The sequence below is a fragment of the Uloborus diversus genome, chromosome 9 (genome assembly GCF_026930045.1).
Source record: "Uloborus diversus isolate 005 chromosome 9, Udiv.v.3.1, whole genome shotgun sequence".
In the NCBI taxonomy this organism is placed as follows: domain Eukaryota; kingdom Metazoa; phylum Arthropoda; class Arachnida; order Araneae; family Uloboridae; genus Uloborus; species Uloborus diversus.
This window is the reverse complement of record NC_072739.1, coordinates 37,162,745-37,180,297: the sequence shown is the minus strand read 5'-3', so window position 1 is coordinate 37,180,297 and position 17,553 is coordinate 37,162,745. Positions and strand designations below refer to the sequence as shown.

The following is a 17,553-nucleotide window of genomic DNA, read 5'->3' as shown; positions in this document are numbered from 1 at the left end:
ATATTTTTATAAAATGCTAGAGTCAACTTATTTTCAGAAATTTAGTACTTAAAGGAGGCACTTTTATAGAATATGTCTGAATAATTCGTGGCATTGATAAGAATTAACTTTTAGAATAAAATAACCGTACCATTTTTGCAAAATTAATTTACATACAGTAAAAGTAATGTTAAAAACTACAAGAAACCCTCAAAATTTTGTAAAAACAAAAAATTTCGGAAGTGAGAGTTTTTTTTTTTTTTTGGAATTCTAAAAAAAAGAACTTTTTTATGGTATAAATCCTTACACTCAGTCTGAAACAAAATAACATATGACAATGGCTACCTTACAGATACACACCAAGTTGGAGTTTACTTTTAATTTATGTTCAAGTTTGAAGAAACTGGCATTTTCTAATATTTATTCATCAAAAGACAACTACTGAATTTAAACTAGAACACAAACTCGGCAGTTGTCAAAAGGTGGGAGCAAACACAGACCTCAACTTTGAAGCTTCAACACCAAATAACTTTCATTTTAATTAACCCAAAAATTTTTGAGTTAAATTGTAATACTGTAAAGTGACAAGATTTGACATAAATTATGGAAAAAATGCCCTTAAAAAAATATTTTCTTTGCTAAAAGGCACAATTTTTGACATACCAAAACGTTAACTGAGCAAATGTACCATTAAAAAAATTTTTTTTATAATTATTTCCATAGGTTTCAAAAAAATTAAAGGTATGAATCTTACACTGAATAATTTTTTGTTCATATTTTACACAAATAACAAAAGTAAAGAGAGATTATTTACTTTGTAAGCAATTTTAGAAAAAAGTAAGTTTGAAATTTGATGCATGTCCAAAAGTTACCATCTTTACAATGTTAATGTTTGAAAACTAAGTATATGATGCTTTCGTTTTAAAGGTATTTATCGATCCTCAGAATCAATTTTTAATTGTTTTAAAGTATTTTCATAAGCTTTTATGCAGTATCTTAGAAGAAAAATAATTTTTCTTAAACATACATGTTAGATGTCCAAATGGCGTTACGATCTTGACGCCGATAATTCTGTCCGTTTATTCATAATTTTTGATGTTCCACTGTCTTCTAACCTCAATAAAAAAGATAATTATAATGTTATCTTCTTTAATCCATTGGTGTTTTGCATAATTAATACGTTACACATTGAACAATACATAAATTACAGTAGAAACATGGCTGGTTATGATCGTAACGAAAGCCATTTTGCGCTAAAATCGCGAAGCAAACCTCCGTTGGCGACAACACAGTATACGATAAGCTAAAGGTTACCAGAGGGGAATTCCAGTTTGACAAATGTAGTTAATCGCCAGCTGCACCAGTTTTGGCGACTTTATCACCTACGCTAGTAATTTTTTCCCCCCCGCTTTTATTATTTTAGAATTTTTTGAGCAATCACGATTGCTTATTGCTCTCATTTGACTGTTTTTGGCGTTCCTTTGATTTTATTTTCCCACCGCCACCCCTCCGCAGCATCACCGTCGACCGGCTCCTCACAATGCTGCACCTCTAGCGAAAACCGTCTCCAGGTTTCGTCAATATCCTACACTTACACGCACCTACACGCATATACATATATACACCTACACACATATACAAACACACACACAAACATACACACACCTACTCACTCACACACACAACTACCCACACACTCATGCCTGCACACAGACACAAACACATATGCCTACACACACATACTCCCCCCCACACACACTCATGCCTGCACACAGACACAAACAAACATGCCTACACACATACACACATACCCCCCACACACAAACACACACGCTTACATGTACACACACACACACTCGTGATTGCAAAAAACATAATTTGAAATCAGGATGACAAAATTCAAATCCCAGTGGCAGAAACGCCGCGACACGGCGACGATGTCGCGGACAACGGAACCCTATCGCGGACAGTTCTGTCCGCGCTAAAAAAATAAAAATTGTCCTCAAAAAAAAAATAATAATAAAGCTGTCCGCACCTGTCGGACATAATGAACTGCTAAATAAAAATTGTCTGTAAAAAAAAAAATAAATAAAGCTGTCCGCACCTGTTGGACATAATGAACGGACATAATGAACTGCTGACGGACATAATGAACTGCTGACGCAGGGAGAGAATGATCACCCAGTAAACCAAAACACGCATATTTCTGTGTACAAAAAAATAAAAAAATAAAGTGGGCATATTTCTGTGATGCAAGCGGTACTTAACTAACATAGTGAATAATTTTGCTTGTTTTTTTTTTTTTATCATATCGTTAGCAGTGTTGTTATAAAGTTCTCTAAAAACGCAGTGTAAGAACTTTTTCTTCCCCTTCCCGCTAATGACTTTAAAAAAAAAGAAAGAAAATTATCATCTGTAAGAACTTTTTCTTCCCACTAATGACTTAAAAAAAAAGAAAGAAAATTATCATTGCATTGAAAATGCGATTTTAGTGTCTGGTGTTAAACCTTTACGCATCCTTTTTTTTTTTCAAGACTCCGAATTTTCGGTGAATATGTCAGTGATATTAATAAAATTCAATATGCACCCCTGTTAAATGGTAATTCTAAAATTATTTTATTTTAATAAACTTTTTTATTTACCTTTTTTATACTTTTATTGCTTCCATTTTGATAAATGCAATCTGATTGCATCCTATATGAGAATTGACATTTTACTCTTTTTTTTTCAACCTAACTTTGCTTCATATGGAGGCAAATAAATGAAAAGTCCATTAAAACTCCATTTTAAAACGAAATTCTGTTTTTGTTTGAGTCAAAAACTTAAATGCTGAATAGATGGTTTAATTTTAGTTTTTCTGCAACTGTGTCTATAGATATTAATGAACTGTTTATCATAGGCTTCTAAATGCAATTCTAAAACAATTTTTAAAAAATTAATTCTTTTATGAGCCATTTTATACTTTCAAAAAATGAATTGATTTTTCACAAATAAAATGGACCCTGTGAAAAATCCTGGACAGAGCCCTGTTCAATAGCCAACGCATGTTTGCAAATGTCAGGTGCCCACCAAGGACAGAGGGTGAGGGGTCATCAGATTGCACCATTGAAACTTTTAGGTGGTAATTTGAGAAAGATTTTGGTCTCAGTTTTTTTTTGGGGGGGGAGGGGTCCTGCCTTATTTCAAAAATAATTCTATAAAAAGAGACTCGTTTATTATTTTTTTTTATTGAAACCACGCCCGAAATGTTGCATACAGATTATGAAGTTCTAAAAGCTTGTAGCAGACAGCTACAAAACTTTATGCCACTGGGGTTCAAATTAATTTTTCTTTTCTTTTTTTTTCTCTTCTTTCTTTTGGAAACATAATTTAACAATCTCCAAACAGAAATACGAATTTCTTTTTTCAATAATTTTTTTTAGGCATCGTTTTAATTCTTATGACATTAGAAAAAATATTTATTATTAAAACTGATGTTACTTTTTACATTTGTATTATTTTTAATTTGAAGCTTTTTTTTAACCTTTCATCAATTTCTTCAAAATCATTCCAAAACGTTATTATATGTAAAGAGCAGTATGGTTAGCCATTCAAGTACTTCATTAATATCATCTTTATTATTAAATTGCAAAATTCAAAAATTAGTAAATAAAATTTTCATTGGAAAAGTTAAAAATCAGATTAACAATTGTCAAAAATGGTGAAACTTACATTATGATGATGTCCAAAATCCGTTACCTACAGGACAACAATGTCCAAAATCTGTTACCTACAGACTGCTGATTTAATTTGCTAATTAACAACTTTTACAAATACCTACTATCTTTTCATGTTCATGTATTGTGTTCTAAGTATTCATACTATAGAATAAAAGCAAAATTGATGTCAAATTTGAAAATTTTTGAAATTGCTCAAAGTTAACTTTTTGTTCCCACCTTTTGAGAACTGCCCAAATAAGTTCTCCTGTGAGGTATATTGCACACGAAAAAACAAGAATATGTCCTGCGTGAAACTAATAAGAAATAAACAAGTTTGAACAGATCTAAGATTGCCTTCAGGTTGCCAACACAGATTAGTTTCGGCAGGGATGCCATGCTTAAAAAATTATCGCCACATTGGCAATAAAAATATTTCAATTTTGTGCAAAAAATCGGATGTCTTCAAAGGGGGGGGGGGGAGTTATCACATCTGTACAAAAGAAGTTTTAAATTCAGAAAAATAATTTTTTTGAACAGAGGCTACATTAATATGTAATTTTTCTTTGAAGAGTAGTTCAGAAAAGACTTTTCTACGTTCTTCTTCTAAATGTAATTTTCTGTTCTTTTATCAATCTAAAGATGAATCACTTGAAATGAGTTTCCATGATCATAAATGTACCATGATATAATGTGATGTTTTTTTTTTGTGTAGAATAAGAAACATTTTTTTTTTAAATGGAACCTCTATTTTCACTACTCTTTAAAAACATTATAATTATTACAGGCAACAATTACAATTTTATTTAAAGAGTAGTGTAAAGACTACTTTTCTATATCGCTTTTTCAACTGTAATTTTCTGTTTGCCTGGTCAAGACAATCTTAATACAAATTATTGAAAATAAGAATTTCTTTGTGTGTTAATATCCAAAAAAAAAAAAACATTTTTTACGTGAAGAAGCCGACAATAATGTTGTAATAACTTACGCTTGAGAGGGTGGGGATAAAACTCTTTGGAACAAAAAAATTCAGAATGTCTCAAAAATTTCAAAATCGAGTCCTCCGATGTAGTTATGGTTCGACTGATTATTGCTGTACTCTGAAGTCTGAACTGTGTTCAAAAATTGAACTAAGTGTATTATTAAGAAGTTGTAGATTTTTATATGCTATAGTTTAAAAAATATTCTTATTATATATGTACAAAAAATTAGAGTTATTGCAGGCAATTTACTTTTTATAATACATGTTTTTTCCTATTAACTTACCTATTTTTTTTCATTTTTTTGTTTATGTTTAGGTTATCAAGATCCCATACTGTTTGGATTTGAATGATTACTTAATTAATGCTTTGCAAAATGCTGTGTGTTTGTGATGTTGATTTGAGCCTTTATTTTGGTGGGCTATACTTGCAGCAGTTTCCCACCAAATTTGAACTTTTCTCAGTATGACAGAGAAGGCTCTGAAAATTATCCATGCATTTTTTCTGATGTGTTTGGCATTAGTTACTCCTGCATTAGATCCAGGGCTAAGTACACATTCATTCAGTTGTGATAGGGAACGCAAAGTTCTGACTGGAAAATATGGAGTCATATCAAGTGGAAATAGAGAATATCCAATGGATTCACATTGTGAATGGCTTATTAAAGGTAATATTTATGAAGCATCTGTTATTTTGATTTTTTTACTCAAATTTTGCACAGTCAGTCAACATGTTTAAGTATGCTGCTGATGTACGTTTTTGTTTGATTGAGAAGAGGGCAAAAAAGACTGAAAGTGTTAGTTTCCAGTTTTTAACTAACATTTGGATTAACGTAGGTTTGGCATGGTGTTTGAAGTATATTTAGTGAAGGGATATTTTTATTTATCTCCCAGAGCCTAGATGTTAAATTTACTGCCTTAAGTATTTTTTTCTATAATGAACTAAACATTTGCGCACCAAATGTGATAAAATCGAAGATTCGACGAAAGGAACTGGGTTGGCGAGTGGCAAACGGAAAATTTTCTACTGAAGTCTTAACAGAACTTCATAAAAGCAGGTTTTCCCCCCTTGCATCATAACTCACTCGTTTCTCTTATATTTTGAGTTGAATATATATCTACTGTTCGTTTTCCTAAGCCAAGACTTGGCGCCAATTTGCACATGCATCAGGTCTGCTGTGATTTTATCAAAATAGGGAGGGAAACCCGGAAGTAAAAGGTGCAAAATAAGGCGTTCAAAGACATCAAGTGCAAACGGTAAGTCCCCATTCTCAACCTATCGCCCCTTTTCGAAATGGAATCTGTCCTGAGTGGTAATCTTTGCTTTTGAGAACGAACAGTGTATATATATATATATATATATATATATATATATATATATATATATATATATATATATATATATATATATATATATATATATATATATATATATATATATATAAAATAATAATAATAAAAGTGAAAAATATTGAAAAGACCACACCAAGAGCCCATAGATGCGCAACGCAGCAAAACTAAAAAGCCAAGTAAATATAAAATTAAGCAAACAGAATTACAAATATTAAACAAATTATAAATAACAAATGATGATAAAAAGGAAAAATGCAACCAGCTATTAAGTAGGAATAGAAAAAGAGTGAATCCAGAGCTCATCAGCCGTGGAGGATTCATTAATTATGGTCAAAAGACCAAAATTTTAACTATAAACTAGAAGAGAATGCTTAAGCTCCAGTACATGTAATATAGAGTAACAATGGGCAAACGCACCACTTGCTAAGCTAAAAACAATAAACTAGAGCTCAAACCTAAAACTAAAAGCAGGGGGTTTCGCCTCGACTAATTAGGAAAACAAGTTCCGATAATTAGCCTTCCACGGGACAGTACCTGCCAATAACAAAATTGTCTTACCTTGAAATCCGCATAAACATATCCTGTCCGTTGTTCAGCCTGATAAAAAAGCCTATCCATTCGTCAACAAAACATTAAAAATATAAAAAACATGTCCGGAAATCAGTCCAAAGACGTACCAGGTCGCGACCTGGTACGTCAATTTTGTTATTGGCAGGTACTGTCCCGTGGAAGGCTAATTATCGGAACTTGTTTTCCTAATTAGTCGAGGCGAAACCCCCTGCTTTTAGTTTTAGGTTTGAGCTCTAGTTTATTGTTTTTAGCTTAGCAAGTGGTGCGTTTGCCCATTGTTACTCTATATTACATGTACTGGAGCTTAAGCATTCTCTTCTAGTTTATAGTTAAAATGTTGGTCTTTTGACCATAATTAATGAATCCTCCACGGCTAGATAGATGTATGTTTGTGGGTATGTGTGTATGTTCCTTATACAAATCCACAGTTTTCGTTGAATTTATTCCTTAGTGATATAAACTGTAATGTATAATGATCGATACTAATGATCAGTTTCATGGCAAAATTTTTATTTGATATTGGTTTTTTTTGTGCATTTTATTAGTTCTTATTGTGAAAAAAAAAATCTATATTTATAAAAATGGATGTATGTTTGTGTGTGTGTGGGTATGTGTGTATGTTCCTGATACAAATCCCCAGTTTTCGTCGGATTTCTTCCAAATTTGGCACAAAGGTAAATTGTTGCTCAGGAATTCATATAGGCGGGTTTTTGGAATTTTTTAAAACGACCCAAAGAGGTCTAATTTCATATTTTGAGTCATAAAATTACTCTTTTCTGCACGAACGAATTTTTGTATACCGTAAAATCCCGAAAATACCCCCCCCCCTTTTCAAAACCAAATCGATAAATTTCAGGGGGGAGGGTTATATTCGAGATTTTTCACAAAAAGATCGTTTGAAAATGTCAATAAATGAAAACATGATACGATATTCTTGTAACAATAAATTGAATGGTGGCGCCATCTGTTAGCGGAAAATCGACACATTATTTACTAAGCAAAACCTCAATTTTGATTTAAGAGGGTATTTTAGCCTAAAAATTCAAAATTGCCGCCCTGTAGACGGTTAGTAATTTTTTATTTTTATTATTTTTTAAAAATATAATCAAAGTTCAAAAAAAGGAGACAAAAAAATGAACTTTTTTTTTCAAAAAGGTACCACTTCGTAAAAAAAAAAAAAAATTCCAATCGGCTACTTCCAGAAAATTTTACATCCTTATTTAATAAGAATTTACCTTAACTGTATGTTTCAGATCACCTGGAGGATTAAAATTACGTCAACCTGGACACACCTCTTTGTCAGCCATCACCAAATACGATTTAGAATTTTATTTTCAACTGTTATGCACACACATTTTTATACTTTTAAAGTATCAATAAAAACTGATAAAAATGGAGAGTGAAAGTAGTTCCTGATTTTTTCCCTATTATACCCATAAAATCAAGCCTCTAGACCATTAAAACCTAAAAACTATTGTAAACAATAAAAATCTGCAATTAGTTTAAAATATCCTAATTATTGCACCTCAAATGAGAATAAGAGAACTGTTGGATGGGAAGGTATGATTGAAACTAACTCTTGCCCAAACAACGTAATATATTTAGCAGAGTGAAATTGGAGTTCGTGAAACAGTATAATTGAAGACTAATAGCTCATTAAACATCAATTAATTTATTAAAAGATTAAAAACAAAGTATATGGCTTTGACAAAAAGTAAATAAGGATAAGTATATCATTATTGCAAATACCCCGTTGACCTAGACTAATAAGTATTATCACTGATAACAGCTTTGCTTATATCCAGAATCTCATTAGCATATCTTCACTTCAATGCTACCTGATCGTGATCTTCAGTGGCCAAGCCCGAAGCGTGTGCACGTGACGTCACATGTTCTAGAAGAATCGACGTTAAAGTAGTCACGTCATGGGCAACGCCCACTACACGTGCCGTTCTCTATTCCAAGACTAGTTACGTCACGGATTCTAGCGTTCGTTAAGGAACAATGATATGAAAACTGCAAATATGTAAAATGTTATCTAACATGATAAAAAATGATAATAGACCTTCACTTAGATTGACATACTATGTCTATCAAGGCCTCCCCATTATCATTTTGATAATCTAAAAAAATTTGAAAACTGTATTATATTAAACAATCTTTAAAAATTTAGCCATATCCTTTTACAAAACACAATAACAATGTTAATAGAACAACAATTATTAGAACACTTATTTCAACATTAACAAAAGGAATTCCGGAGATCCGTAACATCCGAGAAACACAACATCAGAAAACAGTTCATGTTCGAGGAAAGTTCATCTTGTTAAATCAATTTAAATTTCTTCTCGATTGAAAGTTCCTTGTACACATTTGTCTGAAAAACATGAAAAAAATACACAAGTAACTGTTCAAATCAGCATATACGTAATACATTATAAAAAAACTCTAGGATTTCTAATATTGATCAATGATAAAATTGAATTTTTGAAAAAAAATTGATATACTATGTTTGAGTTCTATTTTAAACTTCTCATAAGGCATTCTGCATCGCTAAGAGAAACTCAAACATGTTTTTTTTTTCAATTTATCATAAACTTTTGGTCCTTTAAAAATTTGACCCTTAAAGTTGTGACCATTTAAAATTCCAGTTTTAATGTTTTTATACTTGTTAGGTAAAAAGAATTTAAAAGTTCATAAATATTTCGAAAAAGTAATTTTAACAATTTTACAATTTTTCCCGTTCAAAAATTAATTAACCCTAATCACTTCATCAATTACCCCACTGGAAAACGATCTAGTGGCTTTTACTTGACTTTTAACGAAGATAACAATCAATCAAATTGTTCACCTTGTAAGAGATTTAACATGAAAAATATCATATGATGCGAATAGTCAAGAGTTACAAAAAACATTTTCAAAATTTGGGGAAAAAAAATTTCTTAAAAACAATGTTATTTTTGTTCACAATAAATATTTTCAATAAATGTTTGCAATTCAAAACGGGTTTGAGATTTCGTGAAAATATCTGCCAAATTTCCTTACTTCGAATATATTTAATGTCAAAAACATTTTTACAAACTAGATCTCTAATAAAAAATAGTTTCACATCTATGTGTTTGCTTCTATGGTTTTCAATAGGTGAATTTACAAAATCAATTGATGCTTGATTGTCAACTAAAAGAATAGATTTAAATTTAGATCTTTTGATTACTTTATTTTCGATGCATTCATCTAATACCCTATCAAACCACATCAATTCCTTAGCGGATTCTGTCATTGCAACAAATTCAGCCTCCATAGTGGATAAGCTTACACTTTTCTGTTTAAATGTACGCCATTCAATCGGCGATTTGTCTAGAAAAACAATTTGTCCGCCTAAGGATGTGCGATCGTCTCGATTTGACGCGAAGTCAGAATCCGAGAAAGTAATCAATTGAATTTTGCTGCATTGTAACTTTAGTTTTAAATCTCTCGTTTTCCAAACATATCCGAGTAATTTGACAAGGCCATTCCAATGAATTATACCAGGATTTGATTGGAATTGACTAAAAATATTTACTGCATATGCAATGTCTGGACGAGTTCTATTTGCTACAAATGCTAAGCAACCTACTAAATTTCTATACGGATATTTTGTCATTTCTTTTACTTCATCATCAGTTTTAGGACAATCAACATTTGAATAAATGACTCCTTTGCTAATGGGTAAAGATGCTACAGGAATGTTGAAATTTTCGAAACGTTCATAAATTTCCTGAATATATTCCAATTGACTTAAACACAAATCATTTTCTTCGTTTAAGAAATCTACCCCTAGCAATTTACGTGTTTTTCCTAATACTTTTAGATCGAAGTATTCATTCAACATGTTGATTGCGCTATTTATATAACATTCATTTTTACCAAATAAAACAATGTCGTCGACATAAAGAAGTAAAATTACATATTCATTAAAATAAACACAATTACAACTTGAAAATTTAGAAAAACCAATTTTACACAAAACTTTTTCCATTTCATAATACCATAAACGGCCACTTTGATGTAAGCCGTATATAGCCCTTTTGAGTTTACAGTATAAATGTTCTTTACCTTTAATTTCAAAACCTGGAGGTTGTGTCATAAATATGGTTTCCTCTAAAGGTGCATACAAATACGCGCATTTAATATCACATTGAACATGCATCCATTTTTCACATACTACCAATAGTGCGAAAAAAAATCTAATTATGCCGAATTGGACCACCGGAGAGTAGGTCTCCCAAAAATTTAGGCCCCTGATCTGAGTATGACCTTGAGCACATAATCTACTTTTGAAACGTACTACCTGGCCTTCCTCATTTTTCTTTACCGAATAAACCCATCTCGATCCTATTGGTACCGTATTTTCAGGCAATTCAGACAATTTCCACACCTCGCGATTTAACATCACGTCATATTCCTCTTTCATTGATGCCTTCCATTGATCCCATTCTTTTGATTTTAATGCCTGTTTGTAAGTACTCGGAACTTTAATATCCTCCGCTAGTCATGAAGAATTCAAATCTACCTTTGGTCTATTAGCGGAAATTTCACCTTCAAATAGGTCCTTACCTACGAAACTAAACATATTTGGATCATACGCGATATTACGTTTATTGCAATATTTGTGAACATCATGCATGGATCTTAATCTGGTATTTTTCCCCTTTCTCAAAAAAATAAATATCATTCCTAGAACTATCCGTCCTGGGTCTAACTTTTCTAACCCAAGTTACACTTTTTAAAGGTTTACTTTTCCCGTCAACTTCGCTTTCTGATTCTGATTGTAATTCGCTTTGACTAGTTTCCCCCTCCTCACTGAAAACAGATTCTTCTGCCGTCTCGTCAAGGTCAGAACTTTCGACTTGAGTGAGAGGCCAATTTGGGGTGACATAGCTGCCAAGTGCTCCGTTTTTCCCGGAGTTTCTCCGATTTTTATTGCGTACTCCGAAAATCCGATTTTTTCCAAAAAAACTCCGTTTTTTTGACTTTGCTTGTACACTTTTCGATTTTTGAGGAAAAAGAAGAGATTTCCCTATCCTCGAAGGCAGGAATTGTGCGCAAACTCAACAAAAGAGAAGACAATTTGATGCTTTGGAAGCTTAGTGTCAGGATAAACACTGAGGGGGAGCGCCGATTGGAGATCGTCGTTTTTTCATCGAGCATTTCAGCTACGTGTAAAACGTAGCCGCCATGTTTGGTCATTCACAAGATGGAAGTTAGCAAACGATACTTAAGCGCCTTCGTTTTCAAAGACAAAGCAGAATTGGGTGTTGCTTTTAACTGCAAACTAATGAAAATAAGCAAAATGTGCTGCAAAATGTTTTTTTTTTGGTTATTTTAAATAATTTTATTGAGAAATATGAAAACAGTTATACCATTTAAAATTTCATTTTATCCTTATTGCTTTGGACACGAATGTGCTAAAAATTCGCAATTAAATTGTAGTTTCATGAGGATTTTTTATTTTTGAATTATTTTCATGCTATAAATTCAAAATTTTATATCTGAATTTTTGACTTAGTCGCCATATTTGGTCATTTGCGAGATTTTAGTACACAATACTCTTAAGTGGCCAAGTTTTCAAAATCGGAATTAGATGTTTATTGCAATGCAAACTATTAAAAATAATGCAAAATGGGCTGTTTCCCCCCCCCCCCGGAAAATTCTAAATTTTTTTCTTGAAAAATGCAAAATTTTTTCTTCAGAATATTATTTTATCCTCATTGGTTTAGACTAATGTGCTAAAAACTCGCTATTTCGTCTAAATTTTAGTTTTTTATGGGTCATTAATTATTTATATAATTGTTTTTCATGCTATAAATTCAAAATTTTATATCTGAATTTTTGACTTAGTCGCCATATTTGGTCATTTGCGAGATTTTAGTACACAAGACTCTTAAGTGGCCAAGTTTTCATAATTGGAATTAGTTGTTTAGTGGAATGCAAACTATTGAAAATAATGCAAAATAGGCTTTTTTTTTTTTTCGAAAAATTCTAAAATTTTTTCTTGAAAAATGCAAAATTTTTTCTTCAGAATCTTATTCTATCCTCATTGGTTTAGACTCTAATGTGCTAAAAACTCGCTATTTCGTCTAAATTTTGAGTATTTTTAAGGCTCATTAATTATTTATTATTACTTTTAATGCAACAAACTCAAAAATCTATTGTCTTGACTTTTTCGCGTTGTTGCCATGTTTTGTCATGTGCAACATGAAGTAGACAAGACTATTAATAGCCTAAGTTCCCGAAAACGGAATTAGTTGTTTGTCTCAATACAAACTATTAAAAATAACAGAAGGCAAAAAGTTATGTTTTTTTTTTATAAATAATTTTCTTGAAGGGGAAATTTTATCTTTTTTTAATTTTTTTTTTAAATTTTTTTTAAGGAGGGGGAGGGAGTAAAAACTCCCTCCCCCTCTGCAGTTTGTATTTCAAAACTTAATGACATTGGTGGCCACAAAGTTTGGAGTCGAGTGCCACTGGCCACTTTCAAAATTTCAGAGTCTTGACCTTTACTATGAAGTTGCTTTACTTCCAAGTATAAGAAATAATTGTTTTTTTTTAATCTTCAATATGTTCTTATGCATGTAGGATATGTATAAAAGCATTTTTAAAAAGGATTGCAGTTTTATTAAATCAAACAGTAATCATGTTTTTTTTTAAAACTTTTCAATATGTATCTATGTAATGTTGCTTTTTTAATGTAAAATAATTTTGTTTTAAACTTGGTTGTAGTTTTGTTGAAAATCTAACATGAAAATTTAGAAAAGCATTTTATAAGTGCTTAGAATTTATGGAAACATATGGTACAGAAGGAAGGTTTTGCGCAGGCCACGATTTCATGCTCCTATTTTAGCCCTCAGTGCTCCTATTTTAGCCCTCAGTGCTCCTATTTTTTCCCTTAAGTGCTCCTATTTTTTGTATCTTGAGGTTGGCAGCTATGGGGTGACTTTTTCTTTCTCTTTTACGTTCGCGAATTCATCTTTGTAGAAAGTGTTTTCTTTGAAGGACACGTCTATGGATTCTATAATTTTATTGAGTTCAGGAACAAAAATACGATATCCTTTTCGTTTAAAAGCATAACCGACCAACACTCCTTTTTGAGCTTTTGCATCGAGTTTATTTCTTAAATTCTTTTGTATAGCTACGAATACAACTGTGCTAAATGCTCTTAAATGACGAGCCGAAGGTTTTCTGCCTCCGTACAGTTCAAAAGGTGTCTTTTTCTGGTTTTTGTGGCAGATGCGATTCCACGTATAGACAAAATATAACATGGCTTCAGGCCAGAAATTTTGTGGTAATCCGCTTTCTTGAAGTATTACGCGAGTTGCGTTAGCTACCACCCTGTTAAAGACTTCCGCTACTCCATTTTGCATCGGAGTAAATGGTACAGTTAATTCGTGCTTTATGCCCTTCTCTTTACAAAAATCATCAAACTCATTGTTTACAAACTCAGACCCATTATCTGTTCTTACAAATTTTACATTTTTACCAATAAAGTTTTCTGCTCTTAAAATATGGTACTTCAAAATTTCAGGAACTAGGCCTTTATTACAAATTGGATAAAGTGAACATCTCCGAGAAAAATCATCGATTATGGATAAATAATATCTTTCTCCATTCCTTCCCTTGACACTATATGGTCCCCAAACGTCAGCGTGAAGGAGTTCAATCGGTCGTTTCGACCGAATATTATCTATAGACTTAAAACTAACGCGTTTGAACTTTCCGATTTTACAATTGTCACAATTTAGTTTTATACTTTTAAATTTGGGTAAACCATTAACGGATTTTAAATCACCGGTTTGTCTGATAGAATCTACGTTCACATGAGCAAATCGCTTATGCCAAGTTTCCAAATCTACTGAATTATTTTCAGGAATGGGATTCTTATCTACATGATTATTCTCAGAGATTTCACTATCCCCAGTTTCAACAATATACATGCCATTTTCAAGTTTTGCTTTAAAAATTGGACCCTTTTGGCTAGATACCTCCACGAAACCTCCTCCCCCTACAAATTTTGCACCGCCCTGGTCAAATTTAGTACCAGATAAAATATTACGACGTAATTGGGGAGAGTACAATACATTTTGTAAAATTACAGTTTTTTCACCAAAATTAACTTTAACATCTCCTTTTCCGACCATTGGAAAGGTTTTCTCCTTTACTGCTACCGCCATACGAACATCCCGAACTTTCTCAAAATTCACGAACCAGTCCTTTCTAAAGGAAAAATGATGAGAGGCGGCTGTATCAAAGGTAAATAGGTTCCTAGATCGCCCTGTGCCTGAATGACTTAAATTAGCTTCAGAGACAAAATATAATTCGTACTCACGTCTGTCGTTGGAAAATGACCGTCTCCGTCCTTTGGAATTCCATCGGCGACCTCGACTTCAGTTTCTACTTCGGTTCCATCGATTGGGTCTTTCACTCCTCTGCTGGGGTGAGACTTCTCGGGGATAACCTCGTTGAGTCGTTTGGTGGTTCCGTGGTGGATGACACTTTTTCCGGTTTGGGCATACACGCTTAATGTGGCCCTGTTCGCCACACAAGTGGCAGATAATCTTTGTCATATAAGCATATGAATTGGCTTCTTTCTCCATATTAAGGTTCTGGCGACCCTCTTCTACTATCAGATCAATGACAACCTTATCGAATCTAAACTCAGGTGCAGGACGTGTGAGAATGTTCTGGACAATATTGTCATATGATCTAGGTAAATTTTGGAGAAGGTGAAACGTCAGGTAATCCACGGGAAACTCTGGATAAGCTAATTTTATGTTATCAAAAATTCGTTGAAGGCGAGCGGCGAATAAATTTAATTTTTCGCCCTTTTCAAGATGGCACTGATTTAATTGATTAAAATTTTGCATTTGAACACATCGATTATTAGGGAAGAAATGATCCTTTAATTTCTTCCATGACTCCGCAGGATCTTCTATATTTTCAATGATTTTCTTTAAACTTTGGTTGATATTTAAAAAAATTATTGACAGCGCGGCTCTTCTTCGTATTTCGTAATCGCGAACATCTCTAGCGGTGATTTCGGCTTCCTTGCTGATAACGGGCACTTTTTCCGATCCATCTACAATGGACCACGCATTCCTGTCCATAAGAAGGAATTTTGCATTTATTGCCCATTCCGTATAATTTTCATTCGTAAGTGGCTCTATGGTAACCCCAGAAGTAGCCATTATAAATCTTGACTTTTAAATTCGCATGCGCGATAAAAAGAGTCTTGGATGAAAAAAACCTACAGTTCCATTAGGTAGAAAAAGAGTTCACTTCCAAAAAATTTCCGCTTCAAATATCAACTAGTGTAGCTTTTCCACAAACATCCGAGATCTCTATGAAATTTCGTAATTTGACTGAAGAACATCGGTAAAGGATACGATTAACACCATTTTCTTACACATCACTTGTTACGGCCTCCCCGAATAAAACTTTCTTGCACAGCGGTATTTGCTCGAAAAAAAAATAAAATTTTATTCTCAAAAAAAATTTATAACTGATTCACTTTCAAAGAACTCTACAGGGGAAAGGCAATCTGGGCCCAAAACCCCTTGTTGGATGGGAAGGTATGATTGAAACTAACTCTTGCCCAAACAACGTAATATATTTAGCAGAGTGAAATTGGAGTTCGTGAAACAGTATAATTGAAGACTAATAGCTCATTAAACATCAATTAATTTATTAAAAGATTAAAAACAAAGTATATGGCTTTGACAAAAAGTAAATAAGGATAAGTATATCATTATTGCAAATACCCCGTTGACCTAGACTAATAAGTATTATCAATTGACCCGACTATCGTTCATGAAGAACGAAGTCTTCAATGGACAAACGTCATACTACTTCAATTAAACAAAAAAGGCTAACAGCCTAAGCTTGCTGAACAGACATCAAGTTGGCTTGCCTGACATGAGCCAACGCGTCTAGGCTGTGCAAGAAGTGAGAGAGAGATCAACTGATAACAGCTTTGCTTATATCCAGAATCTCATTAGCATATCTTCACTTCAATGCTACCTGATCGTGATCTTCAGTGGCCAAGCCCGAAGCGTGTGCACGTGACGTCACATGTTCTAGAAGAATCGACGTTAAAGTAGTCACGTCATGGGCAACGCCCACTACACGTGCCGTTCTCTATTCCAAGACTAGTTACGTCACGGATTCTAGCGTTCGTTAAGGAACAATGATATGAAAACTGCAAATATGTAAAATGTTATCTAACATGATAAAAAATGATAATAGACCTTCACTTAGATTGACATACTATGTCTATCAAGAACCGAAAATAACAATTATAATTAAAAGCAAAATTTTATTTTATACAAACGAGCCTGGAATATTTTAGATAAAATTAAAAAAAAATGGACATATTTAATCATCGTCTGAAAATCCTTCAAAATCAGATTCCATATCATCTTCTAATAGAGCCAAATCCAAGAGTTCGGGCACAAGTTCGTCAGCCGGAGCGCGAAAAGCACGGGCGAGTTCCGAATGGAGTTCCCCATTTTCGGACCCATCCAATTTGATCGATATCCCACAACACTTGAACGATTTGACGATTAATTCCTCTGGAACAGCTTCCCACGCAATCGACACCCATTGTAGCACATCTTGTCGGGAGGGCTGTTTCAGGTTTCCTTTTTTTGTTTTCTCTTCCTTTCGGAGGTAATTCCCCCATAGTTCCTGCAATTTAGCCTTGAACGGCTTATTCCAGCAAACATCTGCTGGCTGTAATAAGCTAGTACAGCCAGCAGGTATTAGAAGAAGATTTGTGTTAACATCGGATAGCGCGGATGAGGCCTCCGATGATTTATGAATGGGTGCGCGATCCAGGATGAGCAGCCGCTTGACATCATCTTCGTCGGCTCCCCACACTTTGCGGACCCAAAGCTTCAAAGTGTCGGCATGCATCCAGCCGTTGGTAGTTGCAGTAACCCG

The 17,553-nt window shown here is 33.2% G+C and overlaps 1 protein-coding gene across 1 annotated transcript in view; it reads left to right on the top strand.

Annotated features, from left to right (window-relative positions):
• The first annotated feature begins 5,119 nt into the window (after positions 1 to 5,119).
• LOC129230161 (multiple epidermal growth factor-like domains protein 8) overlaps positions 5,120 to 17,553 on the top strand; it is a 119,828-nt gene continuing 107,394 nt past the window's right edge. Inside the window, exon 1 of the mRNA XM_054864563.1 lies at positions 5,120 to 5,321. Coding sequence (XP_054720538.1) covers positions 5,120 to 5,321 — 202 coding nt within the window. The remainder of the gene's footprint in view (positions 5,322 to 17,553) is intronic.